Source organism: Mucor velutinosus, assembly GCF_035048745.1.
Source record: "Mucor velutinosus strain NIH1002 chromosome Unknown tig00000041, whole genome shotgun sequence".
Taxonomy (NCBI): domain Eukaryota; kingdom Fungi; phylum Mucoromycota; class Mucoromycetes; order Mucorales; family Mucoraceae; genus Mucor; species Mucor velutinosus.
Window position 1 is genome coordinate 730367 of NW_027041905.1, and position 20774 is coordinate 751140.

The 20774-nt window shown below is 39.1% G+C and overlaps 4 protein-coding genes and 1 non-coding gene across 5 annotated transcripts; 4 read left to right on the top strand and 1 right to left on the bottom strand.

Moving 5' to 3' along the window:
- Nucleotides 1–231: 231 nt before the first annotated feature.
- ATC70_000408 (uncharacterized protein) lies at nt 232–2455 on the top strand (the record flags this gene model as incomplete). The annotated part of the gene is made up of 8 exons (XM_064819825.1): nt 232–699; nt 758–897; nt 959–1074; nt 1139–1246; nt 1301–1747; nt 1815–1956; nt 2010–2131; nt 2196–2455. The coding sequence occupies 8 exons, from the start codon at nt 232–234 to the stop codon at nt 2453–2455; spliced, it is 1803 nt and encodes a 600-aa protein (XP_064683745.1).
- Nucleotides 2456–3042: 587 nt separating this feature from the next.
- Nucleotides 3043–3735, bottom strand: ATC70_000409 (uncharacterized protein; the record flags this gene model as incomplete). Its single annotated transcript, XM_064819826.1, has 1 exon — nt 3043–3735. The coding sequence occupies one exon, from the start codon at nt 3733–3735 to the stop codon at nt 3043–3045; it is 693 nt and encodes a 230-aa protein (XP_064683746.1).
- Nucleotides 3736–9226: 5491 nt separating this feature from the next.
- ATC70_000410 (uncharacterized protein) lies at nt 9227–14131 on the top strand (the record flags this gene model as incomplete). Its single annotated transcript, XM_064819827.1, has 1 exon — nt 9227–14131. The coding sequence occupies one exon, from the start codon at nt 9227–9229 to the stop codon at nt 14129–14131; it is 4905 nt and encodes a 1634-aa protein (XP_064683747.1).
- A 491-nt stretch (nt 14132–14622) lies between these two features.
- Nucleotides 14623–19527, top strand: CIA1 (Cytosolic iron-sulfur protein assembly protein; the record flags this gene model as incomplete). Its single annotated transcript, XM_064819828.1, has 1 exon — nt 14623–19527. One exon carries the CDS (start codon nt 14623–14625, stop codon nt 19525–19527), a length of 4905 nt encoding a protein of 1634 aa, XP_064683748.1.
- A 904-nt stretch (nt 19528–20431) lies between these two features.
- Nucleotides 20432–20503, top strand: ATC70_000412. Its single transcript has one exon. It is a non-coding gene; the product is annotated as a tRNA-Gln (tRNA).
- Nucleotides 20504–20774: the final 271 nt, after the last annotated feature.

The window sequence follows — 20774 nt, forward strand, 5'->3', positions numbered from 1 at the left end:
GTTGCCCTGTATATAGTCGCTAGATTATGTGATTGGATCAAGACGTGGCTGAGAGAAAAACGTTATTTATACTCTAATACACTTGCTGGCAGCATGATGTTATGACTAATTATTCAAGACAAAAGCAAGATATTCATTGTCATGAATAATATTCATATAGTTCCAATCCACGAGTAGTAGCTCATCTTTCTCTTTTTTTTTGCCTTCTTTATCAATAGCAACAACAACAACATGAACAAACTTCGTAGTGTCTTTCACGAAGAGAAGACAGCAGTAGAATATGAAGATGTAGCATTGGAGCCAATCAACAGTGCAGATAGCCAGCAGCATCAAAAACAGCCTCCAGCATCGACGGGTGCACCTCATCACACAGTCATCGTCACACCCAATCCATCGATACTCTCCATCCCTATTGATGAGCATGGTAACATGAGAAAATCGCTGCTCTTGAAGAATGCATTTCTGATAGGCTCACCTTATGATGACTCGAGTACAACAGGTGATGGTGGTGGAGAAAGCAGGCAACATGTATCGTCTGCCTGCTGTCATGGCCAAGTCATGCACTACATGAAAACCAAGATGGCATTCAAAGCACAAGTAGCAGATGACCCTCGCTTATTTTTGCCCAGTAAAAAGAGATTGATTTTAGCTGCTTTGGCGTTGGGCGCATCATTGAATGGATTTTGTTCTACTGTCTATGTAAGTGCGCCTGATCTAGTATAGACACATCTCTAGATAACTGATGCGTTTACTATAGTTCCCAGGAATTCCAGATATCAAAGCAGATCTCAATGCTTCTGATATGGAGATGACACTGGTTTCATCTCTTTTCATCTTGTTTGGTGGCATTGGACCCATATTTTGGGCGTCCATGTCTGATTACTACTACATCAGAAGGTATGGGACATCACGTTGCATGGGTAGATTGATTGTCCATGACTGATAAGTGTGCTATCAGATTCTTGTACCTGATTGCATTACTGATATTCATTGCTGCTTCTATTGGATGCGCATTGGCGAACTCTGCTTCTGTGTTGATTGTATTACGATGTATTCAATCCATTGGCACATCAGGTGTGTGTGTGTGTGTGTGTATATATCTGTTTACGTTTAAGAGATGCCTACTTACATAATACAGTTACCATGTCAGTTGGAGCGGGCACTGTTGCTGATTGCTGGCAAATGACAGAAAGAGGCTCTGCATTCAGTTTCTTGTTTATTGGGCAATTTATAGGGCCATTGATAGGTAAGTCGATTGGGGGTAGTATGAGTACCAGTTCACTCACACACTGCTCAAAAGGTCCCATCATTGGTGGTGGTATCGCTACTGCGAGTGGTTGGCGAAGTGTGTTTTGGGTCTGCACAGGCTATGGCGTATCTCTGTTTGTGTTTTTTTTTCTATTCTTTCCTGAAACGTACCGCTTAGATCATCATTGGAATCAACGCTTCGCTGAGCTGCCAAGCCAGACCACACTCCCAGTCGTCGCCATGGCAACAGATGAGAATGCTTTTTCTCAACTTGACCTACCTCCATTGATTGCCACTACATCGAGAACCTTGACTATCGTTACAACTGCCACACATCAGCAAGGGTTTAATCCATTCAAGAGTTTTGTCATGCTTAAATATACATTTGTTTGCTTTGTAGCTATTGAGATCGGCTTCTGCTTTGGCACCATGTTCACACTCGAGACATTGATTCCAGATCTTTACTTTATCAATTATGGATTTGACTCATGGCAGACAGGTTGACAAGGAATGAAACGTGGTTGATATCAAATGTTGTTTAATAATGCCATGTATTATACAAATAGGTTTGAGCTTTATTGGGGCAGGCCTTGGCAATGTTATAGGGTCCATTGTCTCTGGTAGATTATCCGACTATCTGCTGATTCGATCAAGTAAGCAGAGAGGAGGCATCTCCAAAGCAGAAGACAGACTAACGCTGAATGCATGGTAACAGGGATTCTATGACCTCCATCGCTGTGTTAGACCTAACATGTATATAGGCCTGGTGGATTCATTCTTATACCTATGGGTGCCTTGTTATTTGGTTGGAGTATCATGGCTGGATTTTCAGTATGGCCAGCCATTATTGGGTTTAGTATTCTGTGTTTTGGAATGAGCCAAGGTTTGTGGTGCTATTCACATCTACTGATGAATATCTGTACTCACTATATGACGCTATTTAACAGTATATACAGCTGGTTCTGCTTATCTGGTGGATAGCATCCCTGGCAAAGGAGCATCTGTAACAGCTGCCTGTAACTTTTTTCGCATGACCATGGCTGCTATCTTGAGTTTTGTCTCACCTATTATGGGGTCAGCACTGTCTATCGGCTATGTTTGTATTCTACTAGCCTCACTCAACGTACTAGGCATGAGCCTATTGGTGCTTATTAAACTCAAGGGCATTCATATGAGAAGGCAGGCAGGATTCGCACAAGCCAAGTAGCACAAACATTGGAAATAAACAACATGTAATTTATGACAAACAACGTTTTTATTATATCATCATTGCTTTGACTAATGTGAGAGAGAGAGAGAGAGAGAACCTTGTGTTTTTACAGCCAAGACAGTAGAGACCATGGATTAGATTTACTTTTTGCATTTACAATTAGCACAGGTGCAGCTTGAGCCACAGTTACTAAGAGGCACTGTCAATACAGACATCATCCTGCACACCACACATCCCACTTACCCGCAACATTTTCCATCACCGTTTTGCATTTTGATTGTATATCTTTATGAATATGAAAAAGGTATAAAGAAAGAAGCTTGCAACAGAAAAAACTAGCACTTTTTATATACACTTTGAATGTTCCGCAACATCACATCTACCATCACCTGAGCTTTACATGTACACATCATGGATCGGGGAAGTTCTTGGGACTATAAGTTGTGGAACGAGATGAACATCTTGTGATTTACTGCACATCTTTCATAGCATTAATCTCTCAATCATGACCCCTCCCTCTGTACAATTTCTAGGTAAAAAAAAAAAGCTTTATTACATTTGTGTGTTTTTTATACAGTGTATGTTTATCGTTGTGTGTTGTACGAGACTTGGGCATTAGCACGATTTGCCAATGCTTGCTTATGGATCTGTTGCTTCTTTTGCAAGACAGAACTGACACCTTGAGAGACATCATACACTTCAGCAGCAAACCTCTCCTCAAAAGACTTTTCTCCACGCTTCTTGGAAGCATCCAACATCCAAACAATAGCACGACGACGACGTTGGCGATCTCTTAATGCTGTGGGTACATGGACAACTTTGGATCCCTTCTTGGTGGATGATAGTTTCAATAAGGGTGAAGCAGTTTCAATGGCTTCGAGTAACACAGTGTAGGGATCGCTGTTGTTATCAATCTTCTTGGAAAGGTGCTTCATACTGTCAGAAATCAAGCGCTGTGCTCTGGCTTTTTTACCATCTCTCATCAATGTGTTGACTAATTGACTGACTACTTCGTCGTTAGGTACAATAGGGACATGGCTGCTAGCAGGAGTGGGTGGAGCTAGAGGTGTAACGGGGGTTGTGGATGTAGTAGTGTTGGTGGCTGTATTAATGGTGGAGGTGGAGGATGCTGATGCGGATGCAGCGGCTGCTTTGGCTGCTTCAAAGATATTAGTGGTATTACTAGCGGTGCTCATGCCACGCATCATACTAGGCTGAAAATTGCGCATGACCATGTGGCCATTTTGACGAATGGCTTGTAATATAGTGTTTGACATGTCGACAAAAAGTGTGTGGATGAAAGAAAAAAAAGAAAAGGTCCCTTTGATGGAGCTTGTAACTAACTGGGGTTCGATGACAGCAAGGACCTGGGTAGCAAATGTTGTAGTAAAAAAAAAAAAAACTTACAGGATCCGCACAAAAGGTCACAATGACTGTTCTCATTGTCAAAGCAATCAAGGAACCAGTTCATCTAATATATTATGAATGTTAGTTGGAGCACATATGCCTATATATATATATATATATATATATATGGTATACTTGGTATTTGATAATGGAAATCAGGATTTCCTGCGATATCTTGGATTGAATGCTATATAAGAGTGCTAAATGTTGACATCTCCAAAGCAGATCAAATCATAGCAACCCCCCCTATTACTGCTATTATGTTGACGTTATTACATTGGAGTTTGGATGCTCAAACTCTCATTACCTCTTATTAAAGTGGAGCTGGGATGCTTAGACCTTCATTATATCTTAATACACTGGAGTTTGGGTGTCCAAATTTCTGACAGCCTTTATCATAGTTAAATATGTTCTCTTCTGATCATATACAACAAGCTCGTCTCTTAATACACCTAAATTCAAGAGTATAACAGGGCAATGTCTGATATGCTAAATGCTGGTTTGGCCGTCCAGTCCAAAATAGATCAAATTTTTGAATTGATGGGGCAATCAATGTGCTAAACGTCGTAAAACGAATCATGTTTTTGGTCAGATGGTAGAGGTAATGCGAACCAAAAAGTATAAACGAAGAGTAGATGTGGTATCGCATGATGTATCTCTGCCTCAACTTACTTTATCGAACCTTGAGATGCTGTTCAAAGATACATGATTAACATTGTTCATTGTGTAGACCCAAAAAGCCATTATTGTTTGAAGTCTTACTTGAAGCTGCAGTATTGCATCAATTCCCATGGATCTTCAGCGCTAAAAGGTCAGCCCTAACTGACATGCCCAGCACAACAACAGCTATAACCCTTTGCCAAACCACAACAAAGCATCTTGTGATCAAGTGGTTTTGAATACAACGTTTCTCCTACACCTAATTCATCCATATATCACACGTAATTACTTGCAATTAACATGTTTCCATAGCTTTTAAATAAAGGTAAAGATACACTTTAATACAAAAAAAAAGCTTTTAAATAAAGGCCTTGCCCAAAAGTGCCTGATTTAGAAAAGCATCCATCTCTTCTCAACAGCAACTCTTCCAATCAAAATCCAATTATGCTATCAGTGCTTTTATTGTAAAGTTTGGTTCTAGAAACATGCTATTTCAGTCTGAATAAATATTTCAAAACTGGATTACGGATGGCGAAGTGTCCTAGAGTTGGTTTCCATCATAGAATGCCCAAAATAACTGTTATTATCTCAACGGAGCCATGCTATCATTAAAAGACATGCATATATAATAAAAACAACTGCATGGTGATGGCAAGGGTGAGCACTCTGAAAGAATAAGAGATGACAAATACTAGATTAAATATCAAGAGCATTGTTGCAATGTTTTGTAATTTAAATAAGCCCTAAAAAGATACATGCTCAACGACGAAAGATAGAAGCTGTTATTCATGTATGATTCACGAAGCATTTATTAAAATATTGTTCTTGACCCACAGGATCAACAGCTAAATAATCATATTATTGCAACCCACTAAACTGCTGTCAGATGAGAGATGATATCAACCAAATTATATATAAAATAGAGAAGCAAAATATACATTTCATTGCAGACTGTTCTAATTGTGAATAAAGAAGAATTGTAAGAGTGATCCATCCGCTTCTTTCACCCTCCTCTATATTATTGCAGACGATTCAAAAGTTTAAAGTTAGGTACTGTTATAACAAAAAAAAACAACGTAAACAACACTGTGCTTCAGTAATACTACTTGCAGTTTAACTTCTCACATTGTAAATTTAAAAAGATATCTCTTACATGAAGCTGTTTAATGGATGCCATATTAAACAAATGCACCTTACCTTATTTATGAATAAAGAAAGATATAAATTATATCTACTGTGCTTGGATAACATTTTATTACGAATGCAAAATCATGGATCGATACGAAATCAACTAGCTAGAATCCTTTTGAGTTTGAACCTCTGAGCCAATCAAATCGCTTGAAAACTCCGCTGATTTAAAAAAAAATTTGCGAGAGTTTCCCCCTGTTTTGATGTGAGGCAAAATTTTAAACACCGCGTTATATAGCAATAGAGCGGTAGCTATCATCAAATTCCCCTCAGGTGCTAGAGCATGCCTTACTTACACCACCTAGCTTTGAATGCTGACATTGAGACCCTCAATCATCACTAAAGTAAGTAGCGATAACCAAGTGGAGGCAGCCTATCCACCTCCTAGCCTCGGATAGAGTCTTGTTGAGCTTCAGTGATAGGCACATTCACACAACGTAAAAAAAGGTATGCTTCAAAGAAACATAAGAATGATAATATAAAAAAGAAGGAAACAGCATACTACTCTAGGAGTAGTATAGTAGTACTACGTAGGCAAAAAAGGGATACTCACACAAAGTGAGCCAAAGAAAAGTATAGCAAATACAACATCAGCGACGTTCAGAACAGCTCGTTGTTGTTGCGACAAAAGTGCATACATGATGAGCAACATGCATGGCAATAGTCAGAAGTGAAGCAACACAAACACGCACAACTGCAAAAGCAACTGTGGTACTATAAGTTTGCAATAGAACATAATGACTTATGTTGTTTCATGTGAAGCCACAGAGGCAACACAACCAACAACAAAAGAAAGACGCAACAAAGAAAGCATCATGTATGCATTGTCATGAGGAAGAAAGCAATAATACAAACGTTCAAAGAAGGTTTATATCATCGCGAACAGAAGAAAAAAGATACTTACCACTTACCACCACCATGTATAGACCAGAGATGAACCAAAGATGGACCACAGAATAGGCAATTACCAGAGATAGACCAGAGAATAGGTAGTAATCACCAGAGACAAACCACAGATAGACCACAGATAGACCATAGAACAACCATACAATAAAGATAGTAGACGAAGAAAGACCAGATTACCAGCAGCAGCACCCACGTCAAACAGGCAAAAGAAATAGCAAAGTTTAATAAATATATACGTTTAATGTTAGTTTTACACCTTCCAGTGCACATAATAATCAAATAATACCTACTATATTGCACTTCAGAGAGAGGTAATGTCAGACTCTTCTAACAGCACACGACTGTGTTATCAGAAGCAAGGGTGCTATTTTCAATCAAGACGCTTTCAAAGAAAATATTATGGTATGATACTAAACGCGTTTTGCAAACGGGGGAAAGGGAGAAAAAAATAGGCGGGCGGCGCCTTATCCGACGTCACTGTCAGTAGATTTGACCTCAGTCTTCTGCCGAGGCAATTGCGGTTGCGGCACTTGAACATGGATTTGTGCAGTGGCCATTTTCGTATTTCTACTTGACTTGATTTTACATTTTCTAAACGTTTTTGACAAATTCGACTATAGAAATAGTTGTTGTCAGTCTTTACTTTCTAATGCGTCCATGAAGAGTCAATTAAGGCAAATCGAATGATGTTTGTTGCATTGAGATCTCAGACTGAAAATAATGAGCAATCTTCAAAGATATGAATATAGGGTTTCTGCAAAAATGTCAAGATTTAGCATATGGAAAATCTATAAAAGTAGTCTCGAATGTTGCATTCCATCTCTACAAACAATTTGATCTCATATGTATCATAGAAAAAGTCTTCATTTTTGGGGGTGAAAAACGCGATCGTTTGATTTTTAAGAAATTCCCCTTGCTATTACTCATGAAAAAATGAAGATTTTCATGGGTTTGCAATGGTCTAAAAAATCTTGAGATAAAACATCAGTAAGTAAAGCGTGGACAAAGAGAGTCGTTTGGTGCTATTCTAAGCGCTCAGAATGCTTTGTGGCATGAGTTATTCGTGCTTCAGAATGACTAAGTTTGAACAAATTTTGACCAAAAATAAGATCTAGTAGGTTGTCTTGACAAAGAAGTCGATAAATTAATGTTTTTTCTTATGTCTCTGATGTTCTGCACTGTATGGAACTGAATACTTAAGCAATCGACGCTTGTATTCTAATTCTAGGACTCAGATCTCTCTTTTTGAAATGCGCGAATACAGTAATTTCATAACTTGAACGTCAATGATGTTATGCAAGTTTGAATCTAATAACTTGCCCAGATTGAACAAGATACTTTTATCAGGTTAACAGGACCTTTTTGATGATTGTCCACAACAGAGATTCCATATCTAGCCTTAAACCTAGACTCAAAGTCTATCCATAATGTTAAACATTCATATTTAAGGAGAAATGACTGAAGCCAAACAGGCTGAGTCAATGTCAGCACAATTGGGGAAGCAAACAACAAAACTTTGTATCAAAGTCGAACGAATAGAGATTCATGATACCTACAGCATCCGTAATACAAGATTATTCGACACCAGGAGGCTGCATTGAAGTCGTATTTAAATGGTGGTGTAATGAAATAGCCACCCAAACGCAACTTAATTGAAAACCAAAGTTCATCAAATAGCACTCATTCAAATTCATGCTATTTGGATCTATTAATGAAAGCGCTCAAATGTACATCAAAAAACCATTTAAAAATACTAAACTAAAGATGCATGCTTATATCGCACATCGTGTGAATGAATCACTCCTGATCACAGTAGTGTATTCAATCACACCCATGATGGTCGTAATAAGTGATGGTATCTTTATCCAAAAAGAATCAAATCAATAACAAGCATATTCAAATATGACAACTATGCCCTGCTGCCATAGTTGCACAATATCCCAGACAAAGGATTCCATGCTTCAATAACAAACATCACACTTTAAACCATCAAGGTTACATTAAATCATGCTATGACGATAGCTCACCCAAGCCCATCAAGGTTACTCAAATCGACCCTTATGGCCAGTGCTCCTGCATTGATTACCACTTTAAATCAAACATCAACAACATTTGCCAGATATCGCAATAGCAGCACCTATTGCTCTCTTGTTGTATTCACACATATAACTGTTCCTGAATCATAATGTCGTAGATTGAATTGAGCAATAAACTATGCACATATGGAGCATATGTAAATAAGCTGTTCAACATGTAAACGATAATCATGATATTCACATAAGCTAAGTTTCGATAAGCTATTCTCTATATGTCAAAAGATAGCAGATAAGGAATGTAAGTAATTAACGTTGCCAAGAGCTACTAAAGATATTTAGACTGATCATCTATATCTGAAATAATTACCATTTAGCATAAGTGAGGATTGACACTAAAACTTAGCATGAGAACACCATTCTAGACGGGTGTGTAAGCAATCCATAAATCATACATATAAATAGCAGTAGACATTCACCATTCCCTTTTCTCTCTATCTGATTTTACTGAAAATAAAAAGACATATCCATTCTCACGTATTTCAGACAGTTACAACATTTTTTTACGTGAACCATGGCAACACCAAATAACAACGAGCAACATCATCAACCCACTGCTGCTACAGGCGGTAACACTACCACTTCATCCATCCTTTCATCAGAACAACGTTCTGAAAATGAAGACATTACGATGGAGGAGACCCATCAAGAAGAAGCCCCAACCGTTCCCACTGCGCCTATGGCTCCTGTCACCGATAACACTCCCATCCGGGCATGGATAGAATCTACCACCCCAGAACCGGCTTCCCAAGGGCTTCCATCCCAAGCACTGGTCAAGCGTGCAATGGTCAGAGACTTACCCAAGTTCAAGATCTTGAACGATGACACAAAGGACTCAGATGACGCATTCGTTTCCGTAAATCAATATTTCAAAGCATTTGAAAGAACCTTCAGAATGCAGAATGTTGATCTCGAGCCCAACTGGAGAGATAACCTTGCGAATGTCATTGGAATAGACCATGCTGATTGGTACACTGACACCATCGAACAGAATATGGCAATCTCATATACGCAAGCCAAGGCTATGATCATGGATCATATTGAATCCCCTGCCAAAGCCATCAACATGTTTAACAAGTTGGTCAATCTTCGACAAAAGACTGGGGAACCTGCTGCTGACTTCGGCAAACGTTTTATAAGGGCTGCTCATGCTGCTCAGTGTGCCGATAGTAATTTCATGGCTCGTCTTTACATGAACAACTTGCAACCCTACTTGAATCTGAGTGTTCGCACATCATTGTCGAGCCATCTCGGCATCTCATTTTTACATCAATTGAAGTCCTTCCGTCAAGTCGAAGCCTTGATTAGTGGTCTAGAAGTACATGTATCTGAAGATCCTTTTGTCGCAAGCATGAGCAAAGGACCTAAAAGAAACCATGAGCCCAAGCTTAAGGGAGGTGAACGTTCTTCTGGCAACAAATCGAATGATAAAAAATGCTACTATTGTAATCAACCTTGGGAAAAAGGCCATCGTTGCTCTGAATTCCATGAAGCAAAGAAAGCTAAGCAAAACCAAGGCCAATCCACTCATCATAAATTGTCAAACAACAATCAAGTAAGAACCATCAAGATGGATCAACTCATGGAAGAGTGGACTAACTTTGACATGAAAAGCAGTAAAGAAGAGGAAGCGATTGATAACGCTATTGCCGCTTCAGAAGACGATAATATTCGTAAGTGTCGTAGTATTAAACAAGATTTCAATAACTTGGTAACTAACAATCCTTTCTCTTTGTATACTCCACTATTAATACAAAATACTAGAGCAATTGGATTAGTTGATACAGGCAGTGAATTATCTGTAATTAGTAAAAAGTTTATTTTATGCAATAAAATTTCTTTTGTAACAAATAATCACAATGCTATTCTTAAACTGGCTGGTAAAAACAACACTATTAATAGAGTGGGTCGCACTGAACCAATTGATATAAGCTATAATGGCAAAGTTTCCACTCACACCTTTGAAATCATCGAATTTGATGATAACGATCAAACTGATGTGATTTTGGGTTACGAAATCTTACCTAAACTCGGCATAGCATTAACGGGTGTAGCACACAACTTTGACGACGCTGTGATTTTCGATGACTCAATCAATGATGAAATTATCCCTAATAACTCGCCCGCTGGCTCCACTGAAGATCAAAGGCACTTTATTGAGGAAATAAAACCATTGCTTGATGCAAATCAATCCATTTCTAAACATAGCTTCTGCACTGTCCCAGAATCCGTCATCCATCTAAACACAGTTGAGGGAGAATACGTAAACATCCCACAGTATCCCATTCCTTATAAATTGAGACCTAAGATACAAGAACAAATCCAAACTTGGTTAGCCAACGGTACCATTGAAAAAGCACCTGTAAACACCAAGTGGAACTCACCTTTAACACTTGCTGCCAAAAAGGATAGCCAAGGCAATAAGTCGGATACCAACAAGCGTGTGTGTCTGGATACTCGCGCCCTCAACAACATCCTCCTGGATGACGATGTACAAAGCCTACCACACATACCTGACATATTCCACAAATTAGCTGGCTATTCCGTATTCACTACATTTGATGCTTTCTCGGCTTTCCATAGATTTGAAATATTTGGTCCAGACAGAGTCAAAACCTCATGGACTTCACCGATTGATGGAACTCAATACTGTTTCAAAGGTTCGCCGTACGGGATAAAATTCCTCAGTAATGTTTACCAACGGGTCATGACACGTCTATTCAATGACGAATACGAATACGTGGATCCAGCTGAAAACAACGGTAATACCCAACGACGTCGCAATATCCTCAAAAACCATGTCGCATTTTTCGTGGACGATTTGGTATGCTTCAGCTCCAATCTACACGACCATCTAATCCATGTGAAAGAGGTAATCCGTATCCTGAACAAGGTCAATCTAATCCTCAACATCGAAAAGTGCCATTTCGCACAAAAAAGTATCAACTTGCTGGGATTCTCTGTCTCTGAGCAAGGGAAAACCATCGACACACGTAAACTATCCAACATTGAATCTTGGCCACGTCCCAAGACTGGCACTGACGTTCAAAGATTCCTGGGTCTAGTCAACTACATGCGTGATCACATCCCTAAAGCTGCTGCTTTGATGGCCCCTCTGGATAAGATCCGCAATGCTAAAGTTATCACGGATAAAGAGTGGACCCCAATGATGGAAACACACTTCCAGGCTATCAAGAATGTGTTAGTTTCCAATATAGTCCTCAGCCCTCCGGATTTAAACCATCCTTACACGGTATATACCGACTCCAGTTCGTACGGCATTGGTTGCGTACTGTGTCAAGAATATAATGTAGAAGAAACAGAAGCGGTAAAGTACAAGCCTACCTCAAACGCACATCAATCTGCCTCTTCTTCAGTTCATGACAACCAGTCCACACTTACCAATCTAGGCATCAATACCAAGCCTCCCGTTAAAAAGATCATCAAATACATTGGATTTATGGCACGCTCACTCTCTTCCTCTGAACGCAATTATAGCACCACTAAAAGGGAATTATTAGCTATCATTTTTGCCTTGCAAAAATTTAGAAAATTCCTTTGGGGCAACCGTTTCAAGGTTATGTGCGATCATCGTGCGCTGACATACATCCACACTCAAAAACATGCCAACAGCATGATGTTAAACTGGTTTGATTACCTACAGGATTTCGCCTTTAACGTTATTTACCTACCCGGCATACAGAATGTTCTTGCCGATAGCCTCAGTCGATTGTTTCCTCCTATGGATCACAATCTGGGGGAGGATATGCTGGACAAGAACAATAAAATGTCATACAAACGAAAAAATATCAAGTTCAAGAACATCAATGGCAAAATTAGAGCCATCAAAAGAGACACTAAAAACAAATTCACTGTTAAACATGTAGAATATAAACATGGTGATTACTTTACACCACCTGAAAAGGAACGTAAGGCTCTCCTATTAAGAGCACATGTATTCGGGCATTTCGGTGCTGAAAGTATTATCAAATCTCTGCATAACGATGGTTTACATTGGCCCAATTTAGCTGTAGATGCTGTCGAGTTAGTGAAGAGCTGTACTTCATGTCAAAAACATAACATCACTAAAAGAGGATTCCAACCTTTAAGACCAATCTATTCATACATTCCTGGCGATCACTGGGCAATTGACCTGGCGGAACTACCACTGTCAGCAAATGGACATAAATACCTCCTCGTAATGGTAGACATCTGCACACGCTTCTGTATATTAAGATGTATGAAGGATAAACGTGCAACAACGATGGCCAAGCACCTTGTGCAAGTATTTTCAGACTTTGGTTACCCTACAAAAATCTCAAATGATAATGGATCCGAAAATGCAAACATCATAATGCAAACGTTATGTGAAACCATGAACATCGATCAAAGACTCATCACTTCCTATAATGCAGCAAGTAATGGCGCAGCAGAACGATTTGTACAAAGTTCCAAGTTAGCTATTGCTAAAGCAGTAGAAGGAGCAGGACATGAATGGGATCTATACGTACCAGGTGTACAACTCGCCCTAAACAATAAGGTTTCCAAGAGACTAAATACCCCTCCTTTCAATCTCATGTTTGCAAGACGAATGAATGCCTTTGTAGACTACAGAGAGTCAGACAAGCAAATGAAAAGTGTCATGTCGTATGAAGAACTTATCAAAAGAATTGACCACATGAGCGAAATCGTACTGCCAGCCATCAAGGACAAGACTGACAAATACGTTGCCAACATGCGGGATAAATTTGACAAATACAAGAATGTCGTAGATGACTATCCATCTGGAACTCATGTCATGGTACGCATTCCTACGCTTAAAGGCTCCCTAATGCCATCATATGAAGGTCCTTATACAGTCATTCGCAAAACCAAAGGCGGTTCCTACGTATTACAAAATGAAACAGGTGTGTTAATGGATCGAGATTATGCCCCAAGAGAATTGAAAGTAGTCAACAAAGACAACATCGACGATGACGATGAAGTCTTTGAAATCGAAGACATCTTGGAGCACAAAGGATCTGGTAAAACCACCGAGTACAAAATACGTTGGAAAGGCTACAGCCATGAGCATGATTCTTGGGTTACCCCAGACCTAATTACACATGAAGCAACAATCCAGAAATACTGGAGAAGACGATTAGGCAAAGATTACAAGCCATATAAAAACAGCAAATCGATGCCCTTCACTGACACTCTCAAGAGTAATAAGAAAGGCACATTGCAGAACATCAATGAACAGCTCGTTTCCTTACAAGATGACATAAACAACAACTCGAATGCTCAAACTGTTATCAGAAGCAGAAAAAGAAAGAACAACAATTATAAACCCACACAACAAGTTAATACTCATAACGCCTTGAATCAATATAATACTACACCAAAACAAAACAAAAGATCTTGTGCGAATACAGATTAAGCAAGCGGCCTGTTCGAGCCTGGTGGAGGGTGATGTTGTATTCACACATATAACTGTTCCTGAATCATAATGTCGTAGATTGAATTGAGCAATAAACTATGCACATATGGAGCATATGTAAATAAGCTGTTCAACATGTAAACGATAATCATGATATTCACATAAGCTAAGTTTCGATAAGCTATTCTCTATATGTCAAAAGATAGCAGATAAGGAATGTAAGTAATTAACGTTGCCAAGAGCTACTAAAGATATTTAGACTGATCATCTATATCTGAAATAATTACCATTTAGCATAAGTGAGGATTGACACTAAAACTTAGCATGAGAACACCATTCTAGACGGGTGTGTAAGCAATCCATAAATCATACATATAAATAGCAGTAGACATTCACCATTCCCTTTTCTCTCTATCTGATTTTACTGAAAATAAAAAGACATATCCATTCTCACGTATTTCAGACAGTTACAACATTTTTTTACGTGAACCATGGCAACACCAAATAACAACGAGCAACATCATCAACCCACTGCTGCTACAGGCGGTAACACTACCACTTCATCCATCCTTTCATCAGAACAACGTTCTGAAAATGAAGACATTACGATGGAGGAGACCCATCAAGAAGAAGCCCCAACCGTTCCCACTGCGCCTATGGCTCCTGTCACCGATAACACTCCCATCCGGGCATGGATAGAATCTACCACCCCAGAACCGGCTTCCCAAGGGCTTCCATCCCAAGCACTGGTCAAGCGTGCAATGGTCAGAGACTTACCCAAGTTCAAGATCTTGAACGATGACACAAAGGACTCAGATGACGCATTCGTTTCCGTAAATCAATATTTCAAAGCATTTGAAAGAACCTTCAGAATGCAGAATGTTGATCTCGAGCCCAACTGGAGAGATAACCTTGCGAATGTCATTGGAATAGACCATGCTGATTGGTACACTGACACCATCGAACAGAATATGGCAATCTCATATACGCAAGCCAAGGCTATGATCATGGATCATATTGAATCCCCTGCCAAAGCCATCAACATGTTTAACAAGTTGGTCAATCTTCGACAAAAGACTGGGGAACCTGCTGCTGACTTCGGCAAACGTTTTATAAGGGCTGCTCATGCTGCTCAGTGTGCCGATAGTAATTTCATGGCTCGTCTTTACATGAACAACTTGCAACCCTACTTGAATCTGAGTGTTCGCACATCATTGTCGAGCCATCTCGGCATCTCATTTTTACATCAATTGAAGTCCTTCCGTCAAGTCGAAGCCTTGATTAGTGGTCTAGAAGTACATGTATCTGAAGATCCTTTTGTCGCAAGCATGAGCAAAGGACCTAAAAGAAACCATGAGCCCAAGCTTAAGGGAGGTGAACGTTCTTCTGGCAACAAATCGAATGATAAAAAATGCTACTATTGTAATCAACCTTGGGAAAAAGGCCATCGTTGCTCTGAATTCCATGAAGCAAAGAAAGCTAAGCAAAACCAAGGCCAATCCACTCATCATAAATTGTCAAACAACAATCAAGTAAGAACCATCAAGATGGATCAACTCATGGAAGAGTGGACTAACTTTGACATGAAAAGCAGTAAAGAAGAGGAAGCGATTGATAACGCTATTGCCGCTTCAGAAGACGATAATATTCGTAAGTGTCGTAGTATTAAACAAGATTTCAATAACTTGGTAACTAACAATCCTTTCTCTTTGTATACTCCACTATTAATACAAAATACTAGAGCAATTGGATTAGTTGATACAGGCAGTGAATTATCTGTAATTAGTAAAAAGTTTATTTTATGCAATAAAATTTCTTTTGTAACAAATAATCACAATGCTATTCTTAAACTGGCTGGTAAAAACAACACTATTAATAGAGTGGGTCGCACTGAACCAATTGATATAAGCTATAATGGCAAAGTTTCCACTCACACCTTTGAAATCATCGAATTTGATGATAACGATCAAACTGATGTGATTTTGGGTTACGAAATCTTACCTAAACTCGGCATAGCATTAACGGGTGTAGCACACAACTTTGACGACGCTGTGATTTTCGATGACTCAATCAATGATGAAATTATCCCTAATAACTCGCCCGCTGGCTCCACTGAAGATCAAAGGCACTTTATTGAGGAAATAAAACCATTGCTTGATGCAAATCAATCCATTTCTAAACATAGCTTCTGCACTGTCCCAGAATCCGTCATCCATCTAAACACAGTTGAGGGAGAATACGTAAACATCCCACAGTATCCCATTCCTTATAAATTGAGACCTAAGATACAAGAACAAATCCAAACTTGGTTAGCCAACGGTACCATTGAAAAAGCACCTGTAAACACCAAGTGGAACTCACCTTTAACACTTGCTGCCAAAAAGGATAGCCAAGGCAATAAGTCGGATACCAACAAGCGTGTGTGTCTGGATACTCGCGCCCTCAACAACATCCTCCTGGATGACGATGTACAAAGCCTACCACACATACCTGACATATTCCACAAATTAGCTGGCTATTCCGTATTCACTACATTTGATGCTTTCTCGGCTTTCCATAGATTTGAAATATTTGGTCCAGACAGAGTCAAAACCTCATGGACTTCACCGATTGATGGAACTCAATACTGTTTCAAAGGTTCGCCGTACGGGATAAAATTCCTCAGTAATGTTTACCAACGGGTCATGACACGTCTATTCAATGACGAATACGAATACGTGGATCCAGCTGAAAACAACGGTAATACCCAACGACGTCGCAATATCCTCAAAAACCATGTCGCATTTTTCGTGGACGATTTGGTATGCTTCAGCTCCAATCTACACGACCATCTAATCCATGTGAAAGAGGTAATCCGTATCCTGAACAAGGTCAATCTAATCCTCAACATCGAAAAGTGCCATTTCGCACAAAAAAGTATCAACTTGCTGGGATTCTCTGTCTCTGAGCAAGGGAAAACCATCGACACACGTAAACTATCCAACATTGAATCTTGGCCACGTCCCAAGACTGGCACTGACGTTCAAAGATTCCTGGGTCTAGTCAACTACATGCGTGATCACATCCCTAAAGCTGCTGCTTTGATGGCCCCTCTGGATAAGATCCGCAATGCTAAAGTTATCACGGATAAAGAGTGGACCCCAATGATGGAAACACACTTCCAGGCTATCAAGAATGTGTTAGTTTCCAATATAGTCCTCAGCCCTCCGGATTTAAACCATCCTTACACGGTATATACCGACTCCAGTTCGTACGGCATTGGTTGCGTACTGTGTCAAGAATATAATGTAGAAGAAACAGAAGCGGTAAAGTACAAGCCTACCTCAAACGCACATCAATCTGCCTCTTCTTCAGTTCATGACAACCAGTCCACACTTACCAATCTAGGCATCAATACCAAGCCTCCCGTTAAAAAGATCATCAAATACATTGGATTTATGGCACGCTCACTCTCTTCCTCTGAACGCAATTATAGCACCACTAAAAGGGAATTATTAGCTATCATTTTTGCCTTGCAAAAATTTAGAAAATTCCTTTGGGGCAACCGTTTCAAGGTTATGTGCGATCATCGTGCGCTGACATACATCCACACTCAAAAACATGCCAACAGCATGATGTTAAACTGGTTTGATTACCTACAGGATTTCGCCTTTAACGTTATTTACCTACCCGGCATACAGAATGTTCTTGCCGATAGCCTCAGTCGATTGTTTCCTCCTATGGATCACAATCTGGGGGAGGATATGCTGGACAAGAACAATAAAATGTCATACAAACGAAAAAATATCAAGTTCAAGAACATCAATGGCAAAATTAGAGCCATCAAAAGAGACACTAAAAACAAATTCACTGTTAAACATGTAGAATATAAACATGGTGATTACTTTACACCACCTGAAAAGGAACGTAAGGCTCTCCTATTAAGAGCACATGTATTCGGGCATTTCGGTGCTGAAAGTATTATCAAATCTCTGCATAACGATGGTTTACATTGGCCCAATTTAGCTGTAGATGCTGTCGAGTTAGTGAAGAGCTGTACTTCATGTCAAAAACATAACATCACTAAAAGAGGATTCCAACCTTTAAGACCAATCTATTCATACATTCCTGGCGATCACTGGGCAATTGACCTGGCGGAACTACCACTGTCAGCAAATGGACATAAATACCTCCTCGTAATGGTAGACATCTGCACACGCTTCTGTATATTAAGATGTATGAAGGATAAACGTGCAACAACGATGGCCAAGCACCTTGTGCAAGTATTTTCAGACTTTGGTTACCCTACAAAAATCTCAAATGATAATGGATCCGAAAATGCAAACATCATAATGCAAACGTTATGTGAAACCATGAACATCGATCAAAGACTCATCACTTCCTATAATGCAGCAAGTAATGGCGCAGCAGAACGATTTGTACAAAGTTCCAAGTTAGCTATTGCTAAAGCAGTAGAAGGAGCAGGACATGAATGGGATCTATACGTACCAGGTGTACAACTCGCCCTAAACAATAAGGTTTCCAAGAGACTAAATACCCCTCCTTTCAATCTCATGTTTGCAAGACGAATGAATGCCTTTGTAGACTACAGAGAGTCAGACAAGCAAATGAAAAGTGTCATGTCGTATGAAGAACTTATCAAAAGAATTGACCACATGAGCGAAATCGTACTGCCAGCCATCAAGGACAAGACTGACAAATACGTTGCCAACATGCGGGATAAATTTGACAAATACAAGAATGTCGTAGATGACTATCCATCTGGAACTCATGTCATGGTACGCATTCCTACGCTTAAAGGCTCCCTAATGCCATCATATGAAGGTCCTTATACAGTCATTCGCAAAACCAAAGGCGGTTCCTACGTATTACAAAATGAAACAGGTGTGTTAATGGATCGAGATTATGCCCCAAGAGAATTGAAAGTAGTCAACAAAGACAACATCGACGATGACGATGAAGTCTTTGAAATCGAAGACATCTTGGAGCACAAAGGATCTGGTAAAACCACCGAGTACAAAATACGTTGGAAAGGCTACAGCCATGAGCATGATTCTTGGGTTACCCCAGACCTAATTACACATGAAGCAACAATCCAGAAATACTGGAGAAGACGATTAGGCAAAGATTACAAGCCATATAAAAACAGCAAATCGATGCCCTTCACTGACACTCTCAAGAGTAATAAGAAAGGCACATTGCAGAACATCAATGAACAGCTCGTTTCCTTACAAGATGACATAAACAACAACTCGAATGCTCAAACTGTTATCAGAAGCAGAAAAAGAAAGAACAACAATTATAAACCCACACAACAAGTTAATACTCATAACGCCTTGAATCAATATAATACTACACCAAAACAAAACAAAAGATCTTGTGCGAATACAGATTAAGCAAGCGGCCTGTTCGAGCCTGGTGGAGGGTGATGTTGTATTCACACATATAACTGTTCCTGAATCATAATGTCGTAGATTGAATTGAGCAATAAACTATGCACATATGGAGCATATGTAAATAAGCTGTTCAACATGTAAACGATAATCATGATATTCACATAAGCTAAGTTTCGATAAGCTATTCTCTATATGTCAAAAGATAGCAGATAAGGAATGTAAGTAATTAACGTTGCCAAGAGCTACTAAAGATATTTAGACTGATCATCTATATCTGAAATAATTACCATTTAGCATAAGTGAGGATTGACACTAAAACTTAGCATGAGAACACCATTCTAGACGGGTGTGTAAGCAATCCATAAATCATACATATAAATAGCAGTAGACATTCACCATTCCCTTTTCTCTCTATCTGATTTTACTGAAAATAAAAAGACATATCCATTCTCACGTATTTCAGACAGTTACAACATCTCTATCATCACTAATCCTACAAGCCAGATGCAAATGTATAAATACTCTTCTTTTTTTTACTCAATTCCAGGATCTTCAGTTCATTTTATGCACAAAATAAAATACAGTTGATTTCTATTGTATTTTACCTTTGCTTTATTTTTTTTGTGAAATCCATTAAACCTGATTTCACTGCAGGAACAGCGTATTAAAACCTTGAGAACCTCGCAGCAGTATTGTCACCAAAAAAAAATTACTTCCTCTTATGAAATGTCAATAACAAGAAAGAGGTCAACATTTCTGCTTTGACAGTATATACATACCGACGAGAGAATAGACTAGGAAGTATACAAAGTTCATAATGAGAGATATATGACACATACTATCACGTGAGCAAAGTTTAAATAAATGGATTATATATTAAGTACATAATTTTTAAATATAACATGGTTTCATAGTGTAATGGTTATCATATCGGTCTTTGAATCCGGTGATCCGAGTTCGATTCTCGGTGAGACCTATTCTTTTAGCAATCTTTAGCATAGTAGTGTGTGTAGCTCTTTTTCTTACAATCTATTACTTGGTCCATTTTAGAAGAGTGAGAAGAGTTTCAGTCGAATAAATGGGGTTCGAGGATCAATTTTCTTTTTTTGATTTGGTTTATAAGGCTGAATGATTAGGGAAAGTTGTCTTGGTATCCATTTGGGATGAAATAGTGCTAAAATTGGCCATCCTCCTTTAAAATGTTTGCGACAACTTTAGGATAGGCATGTCAAAGAGAAAGACGTATA